Below are 15,906 nucleotides of genomic sequence, written 5' to 3'. Positions count from 1 at the left end.
CAGCAGAAACAGGACTGGCTGCTTTGCGTCTTGTAATTTCACTCTATGAAATTTCACTCTATGGAGGCTTGTTTTGAACCACAGTAGGTTTTCCAGACTTCAGGTGCACAGCGTCACAGTTTTCTTGCTGTGATGTTCTCTCAGACTGTCGTTGGAAAGCCATCACCAAAGTGTTTCAGCTGAGAGGGAAAAAAATGGAAAATAAAACTTAAAATTATGTGTTGATTTCCCAACGTTCAGGATTATTTTTATCTCTTCTAAAGCTTTGGTGCCCTCATGCTGTGGAGCAAAAACATTAGATCTCAGATGGAGAGTGGGCTGGGGACACACTGCAGCCATTGCTGGAAATCCATCTGGCCAACAAAAAAGTTTGCTAAGGGAAGCCCAGGGCAGCTAGTGGCTTCTGCTCAATTCTTCCTCGAAAGCTGGGTTTCTGACAAAACAGGGGGACCTGTGCTCTGCTTGCTCCATCTGCGTTTGGTGTGATGTTGCAGACTGCTCAGGTGGGATTTTGCAGACCAGTGATGGTCAGCCAGTTTTGCTTGGGAAGCAGGATTCTCCTGGCTCCTACCCTCATCCTCACCCTCGTGAGCTCAGGGGTCAGGTTACACAATGGCACCTTCAGTTTGTTTAAAGCAAGGAAATTATGCACAAAAGCTGTTAAAAGAATATAAGGTTGTCAAGTCAAGTGAGAAATGTTATAACATCGCCTGCTCAGCCTTCAATTGAATCCTGCGTGCATGCAAATTTGACAGTCTCTAATTGCATGTCTCCAAGATCTGTGGAGAATATAGCTTCTCAATTCACATCAGAAAAATCATACAGACTTCTTTCTTCTATGAAAAAAAAAAAACAAAAAAAACAACTCTCTTAAAGATTGTCCAGACTGTAGGTATGGGTGTACATTTCATCATCCAGGCAAAGCTTCCATAGGTCATAAGCTGCCCAAAACACAGCCCTGAGCTGCCATAGTCCTGCATGTAGTGTGGCAGTGGTGATTGCCACTGTGCAGACAAGGACCTCACTAGTTCCTTTTGTGTTGTCCTCAGATATAGTACAGCCAAGGTGTCCTAGATTGTCTGTCCACTCGTCAGTGGAGAGGAAAGGGAGAACTAGCAGCAGGTGGCCATGCTGCTGAGGGTGGACAAGGCTTGGGCTTTTGTGGGTTTCTGAACTAAGGTCTGCAGAGACCATGGGGAATGTCTGGTTTCAGTGGCCTCTTTCTCTACCAACATTACATTCCCCTTGAAGACAAATGAGCAGACAAGGGCTGTGATAACCATAGAGGGAGAGAGTGACAGCACTAAATTCCCAATCACATAAACCAGCCTTACTTAATTCTGGTGTAACTCCAATCCAGTATATGTAAGGCTAAACCATTAGGATTGCACAAGAATCACTTTGTTTGACTTTTTATTATCCAGGTTTCTAGCATTATGGGAGAGGCACTGGGGAGAAATGGTACATGAGCAGGAATCCAAAAGACTTTCAGTTGGAGTGGTTCTCTTGGAAATGGACTGGAAAATACATGTTTGTGACTTGTTGCATGAGAAAATTAAGCAAGAAGGGAAGCAACTTTTCAGACAGCACTATTTGTGGACCATCTTAAATAACATGAGTCATGGGGTCTCGAATGCCATAGAGTGACCTTGTGCAATCAGAGTACATCATCTACTAGGAGATTATGAATTTATGCATGCACTATACTCAGAATTGGAAAAGATGTTTTCCAAAGTTAGAATCTGTTGTGTTGGCATAACATTGCATTTAAAGTAAAAAGCGTTGAACGCACTGGGAATTGTTGAAGAATATTCTGCCAGCTCTCAAAATTGGGATTTTACACTGCCATCAATAACGAAAAAGTTACTCTAATGAGAAGCCATTCCGGTTAAATGAAGAAATACAAGTCATGATAAAACATTTATTAGTTTAATATCCAAAAAGGGAAAATAGAAAAGGCAGAAGTGTTCCCCAGGTGTTCTTTGTATTTGAAACTGTGGAAGAGGATGTGTCCATCCTGTGCAGTAATATGGAAAGAAGAGAGTTTGCTGTTTATAACAAAGGAGGATCTGGGAGGCAAGAGTGATTGAAATTAAACATTCTTATATCCTACTAACTTTTACATCCAGGAATTTTAAAGGAAGTAGCTGAAAAGCTCTGTTAAGTGGCTGGTAATTTATAATAAATCTTGGGAAATGGGAAATTCCAGAAAATTGGAGGGCTGCCAACTGTATTTCCGATATTTCACAAAGATAAAAGGGATGTCCCGGGTAACTGATGGCTGGTTTAGCTTGACGTCAGTCCAGGGTAAAATAGTGGAACAGCTATTTCAGAATCTGTTAAGAGAGAACTTGAAGGTTAAAGGTACAGATAATTCCAGTAACAGTTGAAGAGAGAGTCTGTAAAAAAAACTTGCTGGATTTCTTTGCTCTGTCAGGATTGCAAGTCTATGTGATAAAAGTAGCTAAAAGGCAGCAGAATTGTTGATTTGCCTTTAGGAGACCAGAGTAGGTGGTCCTTTCTGCCTTTTGGGTTTGTGAACTATATAAGGAATGCCCAGAGATTAAAACTACCATGACAGATTTTCAAACTAATAAGAAATAATCAAGCCATTCTGTTTCCCTGGGATAAAGTGTGTCTTAGTTTAGGGTTTGGGCTGTTAATCTCCAATGTGATTTGATTTGATTGGATGGCTTTTGCAGCTTTAAGTGTGTTTGAGTACACTGTAGTTCCGTGGGGGTAAAGAAAAAACAGACTTTAAAAAGCTTCATGAAAAGCTCAACAAATAATACAAGTATTCTCAAACAAAGATAAAATCCAAGTTTTTCTTACAGCAGCCTTTGTAGCTTTAATCCCTTGCTCTTTACCATGGCAAAGAAGATTTCATAAGCTCCTCAGGATCTCACAGGAGAAGGAAAGCTTGTATTTGCCTACTGCTGGCTTTGCAGTCCTGTAAGAAATGACAGATTCAGATGCTATGTTGGCTCTACATACCCTCAGAACAAGTACCCAAATACATCGAATCTTTTCTTTTTCTCTGGGCTCCTTCAGACTGAAGTTGCATTGAGTCCAAGTGTCCATTTTTGTCTCACATCCTCTCCTTACCTTGGCTGTATTCTGGTAGTTGTTGGCAGCAGAATTGTTTGCTTTCTGTGCACCTTTCTCCATGGGATGTTTTATTGTCTGCAACAGGAAAGGCAGTCAAGTTCCAGAACCAGGGCCAGTCCATGGATAAAGGGACTTTAAGTAGGCACGTAGGTAGATGTCAGACTCTGAGAATAGTGGGAAAGCTTGCAACTCCTGTTTAAACCTTCTGTTAACAAAATGGCAATTATCAGAACTTTGCAGGATCAAAACCACAGGTATCCCCTTGGCACTAGCTCTGAGTTTCTAAGTAGTTATTTCAGTGGTCTTCTGATCATTTAATCATTAAAAAAACATGTGAAAATAGTTTTTTGCATATATTGATAGTACTTCCAAGATTCAGATGTTTAAATCTGTAGATTCTAATGCAGTAATCACTAGAATATATTTATTTGTTTAGTTACTTTGTTATAGATTAGTCAAAATTTATGATCTAGCCATAAAGAAACATTTTTTAGTTCCGTTTTCAAGGCAGGACATTATAGTTGGTAACCTTTTGGTTGTGGAAAACGCTGCACAGACAGATAGTGGCCCACTGTTAGGAGAAGGCAACACCTGTATTCCTTCTCAAGAGCAGAAGGTGCAAAGTTAACACCCTACACAAGTCTGTCCCAAATTTAACCCAGTGACCTACTGCATGCGTCCCTGCTCTTCACACATTAATCACTACAGAAACATTCCAAAGGACATGCCAGTTTGTGTCCCAAGGAAGGATGAAGGATGTTTTGACCACCTGTTAACTTGCAGCAAAGATGAAAAGCTTGCATTTTAGGGGGTAAAACAAAGAGAGTAAATTCTTCCCATAACAACTATGCAGTATGACAGGAAAAAATGGGATTGGGCTGCTTTCACAGCCTCTGCAAGTTGTGTCGTCAAAGGTGTTCGCAGTGGTTTTGGCCATAGCCTCTCAAGCAGATAGAACTGCTGCCACCACTTCTGCAAATAGGCTGGAAAAGCATTAATTAGTACAGCTTAGTGAAGAAAAATAAAAAAACAACAAATCAAATTTGAGAGAGAATTTTTTTCCTGTTTGCTTTTTTGATGACTTTTTGATGATTTTTTTTCTGTTGTTTTTTCTTTTTTAAGAAAGTGAAAACAATGCTCATTTGATAGCAACCAAAATTTAAAGTATAGAGCTTCAGCATTGAATTCCACTGGAGCTTTAAACTTGAGAATAGAACATAAAGGAAATTAATAACTTTTATTCAAATAACTTGTTAGCATAATCTTTGACGTTCAAAGGCTGCTGAAAGGAGCTGCACAGTGCTGTTGTTCATAATTTGTAGCTTCCAAAATTTGGTGGCATTAGAGCAATATCAGCTGTGCCTTTGTTCTCACAGTCATATTAGCAAAAGAGGTGTCAAATACAGAGGCACCTTCTTTACTATCCTGAGATATTGTCATACTGGCAAGTGACCTGGATATTTGACAAACCATTTGTAGTTCAGCAATTCCATCATTTCAGATGGCATTTCTGCAGTGTGAGGTATACATACATGTACATATATGCCACACCAGTACACATAAATTACTTAAAGGTTTAGGAAAAAAGAAGGAAGCCATAACACTGTATCACTCCTCGAGCAAAACCCCCAAATACTCATTTAAAGCAAGAAAAGCAGTGGGCCTTTGCCAAAATTTCCAGCCTCTGTTTGTGTGGAGACGTTAAAACTTTTTCAGTGAGCCTACTAAGCTGGTAGGCAAAATAAAAACAAACCACTGTTTCATTTTTCTCTCTCAGATTCTTTAATCTGGCATTTCAGCTCACCCAAGAACAATCCAAAAGGTTATATGTCTTTTACCAAGGTCCTGAAACCACTGACTACTTCAGAAGAACATAATGTGTTGTTTGTTGTGCTTGGTGGTTTCCTGGCAGTGTTTCAGTGTTGGGCATTCCCCATTCTGCTTTGAATAAGCTATTTTGAGTAGCAGACTTAGTTCCAGTCCCCTTCACTGTGGCCAACTACTGTAAAGAGCAATGTGAAAGCTGCAAGAGGAGATTTTATCAGGAAAGAGTTCTGTGTTTCTTACTTTCCATGTTCATATATGTCAGTTAAGTAGCTTCTGAGAAATAAGCATAGAGGATGTTTTTTGTGTTGCTTCTCCTGTTTTCCTACCTGGTCTGTGTGGAAGATGTCCCTGCCAATGGCAGGGGAATTGGAACTAGATGATTTTTAAGGTCCCTTCCAACCTAAACCATTCCATTAATCTGTCTTCCCCCACACATCTACCATGCCTCTTTCCTGAGGGCATCATCAGTTTATTTACAGAACATTGAAAATTCATGTTAAACTAAGCCTGATTCATTCAGTGTATGAAAATTAGTAGTATAATTATATAATTTTTACTGGGTCACAAAAATATTCATGTGTGTACTTTGTCTAGTAGGCCTGTATAGCATGGATAGGTCAATGCATATACTGTGTGTAAACATTATTTGCATGTTAACTAAAGTCCCTAAAGAATGTGAGCTCTCATTACCATGTTCATCTGGTTACTTTCTCAAGAAACAATAGCAACACAACCTTCTGAAGTCAAGAAATAGGTTTTATCTCTATATGGAAAATAAATCTGTTTGGACTCGTCAAAGCAACCTCCACTGGGAATCCCTGACTCCTTATGGTACCAATCGCTGAACAACCTGAAGCACAATTTCTTTAGAGTAGACACCTGGGGTTTAAATAAGCATTCATCCTGGAGACTACAGACGTCCTGACAGTACTTTAAAAAAGAAAGATTCAGTGTAGACATGAAGCTGTGCTACACTTTTGCTTGTGTGTGCATTCTACCAATAGCAAAAATTGTGAATAAAAATGCTACAGATTAAAGTCATATTCAGCAATTCTGTTTAAAGGTCTGCAGGATCAGAGATACATCCCTGTATCTGTCAGTTAAGCTAAGGAAGGACTATCAGTATTCTCATCTCCATTGGGAATTCATGTGGAGCTTGCTGTACAGAAATGGGGCTCATGGCGCAGCCCTGCAACCAGCTCAGGCACTGATGCTTCTGCTCGCTGCCTGTGGTGTAACTCATGGGGGACCAGTTTGTGGCCCTTGAACCACTTGCAGCTGTTCAGCAATTCCAAGGGTACTCCCTGGGCTGTGGACACTCAATGTGTTGGAGCCATGCAGCCTCCTCATCAACAGGAATTCTTGCCTTTAGGAGATGTTAGCAAATGTCTGCAGGGCCCTGCTGTGTGCCCAGCCAGACCTGCCTGTCTAGAAGGCCCATGGTTAAATTCTCCCTGGGTTTCTCTCAGCTGTCCCCTTTCCCACTCACAGTCCAGTGGAGGTGCTTCTTCAAGGCACTATGGTCAGGAGCACCAGCCATCACTCTCGGGAGTAACCTGTTTGCAGCTGCTGGCCAGGACTGCTCTGCAGTGTCTTTTCCAGTTGTCCATGTACGTTCTGCTTTACAGCAGAAGCTACTTGATCAATGTGAAAAGTTCATCCCTTAAGACAATCTTGCTAATGGCCCTGGCACCCACAGTATGTTTGGCAGGAGGAAGTCCATGTAGCCTGGCGGCCCGCAAGTCTATTTTCAATTATCTGGGGTGCTCAGAGAAGAACACATTAATATTGCTAAGGATGACATAGCAAATTACTACTGCTCCCTAACCTTTTTAAATTGCTAACACTGTTGTAATCTGTAATTACAGAAATCAGTGTGAGAATTGTGGCACAGTATAATTATCTTTCCTGATACTTTATTGCTTGTATGAATTATTAATCAAAATCAGTCTTGTATAATATTTGCGGCAACTAAGAAGAATAATCTATAATTAAATTTCGTTGTTTCTATTTTTGTGCTGGTGTTTTATGATGTTGTAATTGATAATTAATTGGTTAAAAATTCACACAATTCTTGGGAGTTTCATATGACTATGACTGCTCAGTATTCAGCATTTATTAATTGAATAATGGGCTCACTGAAGAGACCTTTGTATATAGTCTGCTGTCATTACAATGAGCTCTCAAAAATGGTGAATTAATCATTAGGCCTTTCAATAGTTTCTTTTTAAAGGAAAGCAGTGACAATATAATCATATCCTTTGTTGTTATAGCTATAATTGAGAGATCGTAATAACCAATTATAAGCATGGTCATTTTAGGAGCTCTGAAGTGTCAGTTATTGATAACTTTCTTTAAAAACAAAGTGTTGATTACACAGAACGAGTCTTTTCATAGAAAAAATATTAGGAGATGGGGAAGGAAGCCTGGAAAATTATTTTCCTCCCACTTGCCACTTAAAACCAGTGCATGTTTATCCCTAAAAACTGTCAAGTCTGATGTGCTTCTGCTGCCAATTGTCAGAAGTACAAGCTGCTCTCAACTTTTTTTCATTACTTGATCATCGTTCTCCCCATTTTTTTTATTGAGTACCTTTTGCTAAATTGTTAGGAGGGAAAAAAAAAAACAATAGAAAACGTCAGAACAAAAGAGCATTTCTTCACGTTCTCTGCCTGAATCTGGTTGAACAAGAATACTGTGAGACGTTCACATGCAAATATGTAAAGCAGACTCCAGCTACTGCTGACCAAAGAGCCTTAGACATGTTCAAGCTGGCCACTTGAAACTGTTCCTAAGATTCTTTCTTCTGCTGTTAGTGGAGCCGATTGAGAGAATGTGAACTGGAACTAAAAATACTCTCAGTTCAGTATTGATGCTCTCTTAACACAATAAGGAGAAAGTTGGGAGTCACCTTACGTAGCAGGGCATAAAATGTGATCTCCAGCATATGCTTCCAAGAAAAACCTGTGGTTTATTTTACACCAGGTCAGGTACTGCAATTCCTAAACAGTGTTGTCTGTTTGCTTCTGTATTAAAATGTAGCATTACAGGCATAATGAGGAGATACTGATAAACCTTTTTAGACCTTTGCAGTGAAGTTGTTGGGAGTCCTCTGCACACTGTTGTAGATGTGATGTCCTGTTTCCATTGCCAAGGGTACAAGGAGGAGGATGAGATGATGCTTTTAGGTCCCTCTTTTCCCCCATCCTTGCTGGTGGTTTGCCGTGGACAGACTACAGCTTCTGCTGCAGTTTATATACCTTTTATGAGTTGAATTTAGCATCATCTGGCTTCTCATGTCCTAAACAAGCTGCTCTGCTGGAGCCAATGGGAGTGGGAGTCCCTGGTGTCAGTGACACCCACCACATATAATCTTTGGACAGATGTTTTCTATTGCTTGTGTTCAAAAACTTGGTCCCACACAACTTCAGTTTCTGCTTGAGAAAGGGGAGCGCCAGGCAGTGTGTCCATTGCTGTCTCCCACAGCTGGGGACACGGGATGCAGAGGTCTAGGAAGCAGTAGATCTGGGGTTTTGCAGTGATTAGTAGGTCAGGAAGGATGGATAATACAAGCACATTTGTTGTTGGACAGTGGAATATTGTCTGTGGAATATTGGACAGTGGAATATACATGCTGCAGCATATAAATATTCATCCCATATAAACTTGTACTCTCAGTAATGTGGCTCTAGATATTTTTATTAGGAGTAACTAATCCTTTTACATATGGAGTGAATTCTTTGCCCAGTAATGTTCAGCAGTGGTCAGTTGTACATATGGCTTATTGCAGTGACTGTGAAATCTCTCAAGGAAAAACTAAACAACCATCCTGCTATGAGGATGAGGTACTATTTTGGTTCATTTCAATGGTCGGTATCAAAGCCTCTCCAGGCAATTTGTTCCTCAGTTTTTCCTTATGTTCAGTCTAAACCTCTGTTGTTTAAAACTGTTCCTGGTGTCTGGCTCAATTGTGTCATTGACCTTGCAGAGGGAGTGTCAGGCTGCTGTGAGGACCCTGTATGTACATCCAGGCAGTCTGCCATCCTAGAATTAAGTGTGCCCAACCTTGCTGTAGCTCAAGAGAGCAGAGAAACTTGGGCACATTGAACAGCATGACTACAGCCAGATGTAAGCCAGTTTCTGAAGAAATTTCACTGCTAACAAATCACTTGCAGCAAATGCTGCAAATTGTCCCTGCAAGCCTCCTCTGTTGAATACAGTTTATCCTAAGTGATTTCCAGTCTGATGCAACTTCTCGGCTTATGGCAACTGAGTTTATCTAAAAGCTATTTCTAAAGGTTTTGTCAAAGAATTTATGAAAGTCAACACTAATTATACACACCGATGTTCCTCACTGCTAATTTAACACACTTCAGAAATTCTAATAGAGCCCATCAGAGATATGACTTCCCCTTGCAGAAGCCATGCTGCTTTGTCACAATGATAATTTGCCTGGTTAAGTCCTCTGTAGCTCTGCCATTATAGACATTTACCTTTTCACATAATTAGCCCAGTTCTGATGAGGACTTTCTGGTGTGTCTTGATAAGATTTTCTCTCTCCTCATGTTTCCCTTTAAAAACAGACACTACATTGCCTGTGCTCCAGGCTTGTGAGGCAGGAGCTGGTTTTTTGTAATAGGTAATGTATTTTTGGTAGCAGCTCAGTCAACGTGTTTATGAGTTCCTGGAGAGTTTTGGATGAGTGCCAGCTAGTACAGACAATGTGGTGCAAACAAGAGTGATTTGGGTGTTCCATGAGCAACATTTTTGGTCTCCTGAGGTTTTGTATGGTTCTTCCATGTTGCCCATGGAGAAGGGTTTGGTGGGATCTTCCACCCATCACTATGGAAGGAACGTGTAAGTAACATTTCATTTCACTTCACTGCAGTTGCTGGCCTTTACTAGCAACTTTTTTGGCTTGGTTTCAATGGTGCTTCCCTTGCCCACAATAGTTCCTGCCAGTTTCTGGAAACTTTTGTTTCATAGAGGCTTTTTCTGGCAGCATGGTGACCTATATGCAAACAAATGCACAGCATGTTCTTTTGAGCCAGAGAAAGGCTTGCTAAGACATTCCCTTTTCTGTTTGAAGAAATACGAAGTGTGTAGCAATGATTTCCATGAATAAGGTTTTGCAAACTCAGCATAATACTGAATTCAGCAAAAAATGATGCAGTTTGAATTAACACTGTGTAAAAGGCTTGCAGCCCAGCTTGCCTCAGAGTTCAGAGATAATACCAGATCCCTGGGTCTTTTTATTCTAAGAAAAGGGGGGGAAAAAGAGTTGAATTCTTCTAATTTTTGTGCTACTGCATGCCAAAGTCCTACAGTGACCTTTTCTCTTTGCCCTTTAAACTCTTTCCCTGTGAAAATTAACAATATACTTCCCAGTGAAGGGTTTCACCATCTTGCACCTTTCCTGCAGGATAAAGCCCTCTTGGATAGGAAACACCTCGTGTCTGGAGGTCATGTGGTGGATGGCAGATCATGGAAAAGGAAAGACTGTAAATCACTCGTGTTGAAACATTAAAAGCTGATAAATAGGTGGTCCTGAGCCATAGTCCAGCCCCGGTTTCCCTGTGCGCAATGCAGGGCTCGGGGTGCTTCCTAGAGCAGCCCGGGGCACGGTCAGGGGGAAGTCTGTGGAAGGCTGAGATCACAGCTGCCAGACAGGGCATCCATGTGGATTCTCAGTGGCTGTGGGAAGGTGAATAGCATGGATCCACCTTCAGGAAGCCCCTGGAGTCACAACAGTAGCCTTTGGAAAGTATGATGATGTAAGCAGCTGGGTGGAGGTCCTTTCAGGGAGCGCAGGTGCAGTTTACAGCGCAGCACCTCAGGACTGCACCGCCCAGGTTTCCTAGCAGAGAAGACAGGCTTGCTCACCAGTGGGGAAATACACCATGGTATTTTCAGCATTTCACAGCACATGCAGCAATTTTTTTAAAAAAATACACTTGATGAGAGGTGTAGTTAAAAAGTGAGAAATTACTAATTAGTAACTAAGTAATTCGGGGTTTGATTCACACAAATTGCACTATTACTGTAAGAGAGGATCGCAATTTCAGGCTATCTGGGGTTTGGTGGGTTTTTTCTAAGGCATTATCTGCCAGGTGTCGGGTTTCTTGTCCTTTTTTCATCATCTGAGATATTACAGGCATAAGACATGCCTGGAAAATAAAGGGGAGGAAAAAGCTTACTGCTTTCCCTTTTGCATTGTCATTTGCAACTCTCAGGTTTTCCCACTAGATTGTTCTTGTAAACTCTTTCATTTCATAGCACGAAAGAGTGACCACTTAGAACATCATTGTAGTGCTATCGTTAGCATCAGAGTTGAGTTATACAGAAAGATGTTAGTGAGATGAGCTAAGTGTCATTTTCTCTTTTACCTTGGTGGAGTGCTAATAACATGATTGCTGTCAATTCTTCTCATTAGTCTCAATTTATACGGAGAAAATTTCTTTTTTTTTTATTTCTGGTTAAGAAATCCAGCTGGTATAACTCACCCCCCAAAGTGTCTCCCTCCCCTGTCTGTATGCAGACCAATTAGCAGCTATGTATCTTCCCTCTACATGTTAAGTTGTTGAAGGACTAATCTGTGTTGGTTGGTTGTGGGTTTTTTCTGTTCATATAAGCATTTCGGCTGAGTGCTCAAAAGTGTAGCATGAGTCAGCATAAAGATTGAAAATACCAGTAAAAGAGAATCTGCAAGCATTCCATTAAGACTTCCAGTAATATTACAGTTTTGCACTGTTGGCAAAAATACCTATTCTGTACGGAGTCATCATAGCCACTGGCTTAAAAATACTCATATAAAGGTGGGAAGATGAAGTTACCATTGAGAAGTTAAGTCAATATAAGTAACAAGTGTGTCTTCTTAAGTCCATTCTTGTCTAGATGATTAGTGTCTTTCAAATGGCACTGTAGGGAAATGGTAACCTAGTTTGAACTCACAGCAAGAAAAATAGTTTGAAATCACGTTGTGTCTAGTGATGTGCCTCTATATTGCACTAGCAAAGGAGAATGCTGCAACAATCCACATTAAAAAGTAACAGAGGAGGAATTTTGCTTTTGCTTGATATGCTAGTCAGGTATTTATAGTTCCAGCAGTACTGTACCAAAATACCATCCCTTAGCCCTTGATGCCTCTGAATTTTACCTTTCAGAAGGTAGTTGTTGTTCTGAATAAGGAAGAATAATTCCTTTAAAATGCTGCAGGCTTGTGGATTTGCACAACTTTCCCTTCAGCAGCAGATAGAGTAATATGTACAAATAATCTTTTTTCCCATATAAGTCTGAAAACAAGCAAGTTTGGTTTGGGATACATAGTCTGTTCAGTCACAGGCTTTTACACCTTCCTACTCAGAGAAGTTGAAATGGGAAATTAATGCAAAAAGGATTTAGTCTAATGCTGGGGAAGATGTTTTGGGTAAATTAATGACTTCAATGTGTTCAAATGCAAAGGGGGTTCATGCAGTGTGGGGTACTGGGGAGAGCTGTTGCCCTCCACCATCACCACTGCAAATCCAGTCACCATATTCAGAGGTTTTGCCAGTTCTACACGTCAGAAACTGCAGAACATCAGGCAGAGAATTTCCCTGACTCGGACAGTAGCAGTGGATGTGTAACGGGTCTTACACCATTCCAACCTCTGCTCTTCAGTCAGAAGGGGGAGACCTGCAGGCAGGAGTAGCCTCAGCACCCATAGGCTGTGTGGGGCTGGACATCCATTCAGGTGAAGGGATTTTTTGGGTCTATGGATCTGGAATTCGGGAAGATCTACTCTTCTGTAAATGGCATTAAGCCACTGATGAAGGCATGTTGCTTTAGCCATACATGTTTTATTCTGGAGATTCATACAGATTTATTCTGGAGCTGCTAAATATCTTTCTCTGCCACTTAAGGCTTAAAATTCTGATTAAGAAATTAAGTTGCTATAGTTAGTGGCTTGTCTTCCTCAGGTACAGTTCCACCTTGCCTTTTAGTTGAGCCAAGGTCTTCAATGTGACTGTGTAGTGCTGCCTGTCCACTGGAGAGTAGACTTGGGGGTTTTAGGGGTTTTTCCCTTTGATCTGAAAATATCAGAAGCAAGCGCAAAGCCCTTTTTTTACTATTAGAAAACCCAACAGTCACTCTAGCTTTTTTTTTCTAAAATCTTTTAAAATTTCCAATGTCCCCATGTTATTGCCATTACTAAATTGGAAATTGGAGATGCATAGTAGGTGGTTGAAGAAAAGCACTTCGCAGTCTGTCTAAACCCTATTTTGGTTTTGAGGGGAGAAGTTGGTGGGGCAAGTAGGTAATCCAAGCATGACAGGGTGAAATCCAGTGGCATCAAACCAGTATCAATCGTGGTATCTTTCCCTAGGAACTTTCTTGGGTTTAAGCATTAACGGGCTGCTTGGCTGTGGTCTTGATGTATCCAGATATTAGGTTGAATCTCACCATACCAAATTCACCCAGGGACCATGCTGCTCCTCACCACCTTGTTTGTGCTTTCTTCTCCCTTGTCCCCTGCAGGGTGTGAACGGCATGTCTGTGGATGAGAAGACTGACTCCCCCATGTATGTGTATGAGTCAACGGTGCACTGTACCAATATTCTCCTCTGCTTAAATGACCAGCGGAAGCAGGACATTCTCTGTGACGTGACGCTGATCGTGGAGGGGAAGGAGTTCCGCGCCCACCGGGCTGTGCTGGCTGCCTGCAGCGAGTACTTCTTGCAGGCCTTGGTTGGGCAGACGGAAAATGACCTGGTGGTCAGCCTGCCGGAAGAGGTACAGTATGTCACCGTGCCCCCACCATAACAACGCGCCCCTTCTTCCTGCCTGGGGAGGAAAACCTCTGTGCTCTGTTGGGTGGCCAGAGGGAGGGTGGTTTAGGTATCAGTGGCTGCCCCAGCACAGCTCAGGATGTGCTTTTTGTGTTTGGGTGGGTTGCAAATCACTGAAGTTTGGACATGTTCACACCATGCCAGCCTTATGATGGAGGCAAAGCTTTAAGATGCTTCAGCTCACCTTTGTCACTGCTGCTGAAGGAATTGTACCAAACATTTCATTACCATAGCCTCGTTCAGGGCAGTATTAGGACCCTGATATCCCTCTGCTCTTATAGGCAGGAAATTTGAAAGGAGTGATGTGACAGCTACATGGCAGGTTATTGCTGAAAAATCATTTGAGCTGTCATGTTGTTGGGAGTTCCATTGCTGTCCACCCCTCTCTGGCAGCTCATATCTTTATTCCACTTCTTTCCCCTTTTCTGTTCCTCATTCAGAGTGGCTTCCTCACAGCTCCCCTCATAAAGAGTTTGGGATTTAACTGTGTTTTCCACTAAGAAACCATGAACTCAGTCTGTCAGAAAGAAGAGGTTTTGTCATGCAGCATAGCTCCCACAGCAGGAAGCCCAGGGACGTAGAAAACACATACCTCACTGGAAAGTTTACTTTATTTTATCACAGAATCTCACTGGCTGGCTTCCGCCCCCACAGTAATTTCCTCACAGCCGTAGAGCCGTGACAGCACATCTACCATAGGGCATGCTGGTGGCTTTGCTGCCCACAGAGGGGAGGTGCATGCCTGATGGCCAGGGCTGCCATCGCCTGTTGCCTTGGCACTGCCTGTCTGGTGTCTCCAGCTGGGAAGGGTGGCATGAGGAGGGTGACAACATACCCAGGGCACAGCACAGTAGTCGCTCAGTGGGAAGGTACTCTGGCATACGGAAGATTTTTCACCATCATTTGCTTAACACCCTTGAGGAGGCATGGTGTGTTTTGAAATGATGACAGGTCCCAAAGTGTCACACATCATTTTTTCCCCCTCTGGTTTAGTTCTCCAGAGACTTCAGCAGCATTGTAATGTTGTCACAGCACAAGTTGGAGAACATTAGAAGTAGGTCACTGGCTGTGACTTCATGAGTCCTGACACTGAGTATTAGTCATGAAGACACTTCAACCCAGACATTTTGCGTAGAAGTTTAGAGGTATCGCAGAGGATGCTCTAGGATGCACACTTAAATTCTGCAGTATCCACTAATAATTTCCAGTGGAAGAATCAAGTCTCAGTCACTGTTGCATGGCTTTCTTGCCACAAAGCAAGGATAGGAGCAGAGAGGTGACAAAACATGCCCAAGGGTGCAGAGGTGTGAAATTGCAGTGCTCTTCTATGATATCTTAGTGAAACCTCTGTGTATAATTCAGATCCCATTACATAAAGAAAAGTAATTGACATTCAAATAAGCATGTAGAAGACAGACTGAGATGTTCAGAAGAATGAGCCCAGGCTAAAGGAGGAGAAGAAAGGACCACGGCAGACTCATATTGCTGGTGTGACAATCGAGATGTGCTGCAGCTCTAGTTAGGCAGAGGAGCTGAAACAGCCAAGAGGAGGAATTTCTCTTTAATGCCCAAAGACGCTGTTGGCTCAAGCATTGATTGGTTTCAATTGGCTTTCAGTAAAAGTAGATTGGAAATTAGAAGATTTCTAATTCCAGCAGCAGTGAGGTGCTGAGCTGCAGGCCAGTGGAGGGGTCATAATGTGCTTGCACTAGGTCACCTAGTCCTATGTTAATATGACACTGAAGATTTAAAATACAAAGGTTTGTCTTTCTATGTGTTTTATATGAGATGCTGTCTAAGAAAAATATCCTCCAGTTCAACTTTAAATAATTTCTATTTAAGTGAATCCTCTTCAAATAAATGAAGTATTAAAGTCTTACATTTTAGAATGTAACTCAATGAAAGATAAAAAAAATTTTGTAATTTAGGGTTACAGTGGCTGCTCTTATGGCTCCAGTGAAGCTCGTGGAGTTGCAGAAGTAGTGAACCTAGTTCTTAAGGTTTCTTCAAGAACTTTGAAATTGTCATGCCTTACCCACTGCCACTTTGCTGCATGCTTCTGTTTGTAGCAGAGCACCAGAGCTTTGACTTTCTCATCCTGGAAAAGAACTCTCTTGGCCTATTAAAAGAGATAATGATAAAG

General features: G+C 41.6%; 1 protein-coding gene across 12 annotated transcripts in view; it reads left to right on the top strand.

The window, feature by feature from the left end:
- The window catches only part of BACH2 (BTB domain and CNC homolog 2), a 181,867-nt gene that overhangs the window by 123,297 nt on the left and 42,664 nt on the right, over positions 1–15,906 (top strand). For all 12 annotated transcript variants that reach the window (XM_072926653.1, XM_030267591.4, XM_030267595.4 and 9 more), the window contains one exon: positions 13,453–13,707. In XM_072926653.1, coding sequence (XP_072782754.1) covers positions 13,465–13,707 — 243 coding nt within the window. In that variant the 5' untranslated portion in view covers positions 13,453–13,464. The remainder of the gene's footprint in view (positions 1–13,452; positions 13,708–15,906) is intronic.

This window comes from Taeniopygia guttata, chromosome 3, assembly GCF_048771995.1.
Source record: "Taeniopygia guttata chromosome 3, bTaeGut7.mat, whole genome shotgun sequence".
Classification (NCBI taxonomy): Eukaryota; Metazoa; Chordata; class Aves; order Passeriformes; family Estrildidae; genus Taeniopygia; species Taeniopygia guttata.
This window is presented reverse-complemented; position numbering and strand designations above follow the sequence as displayed.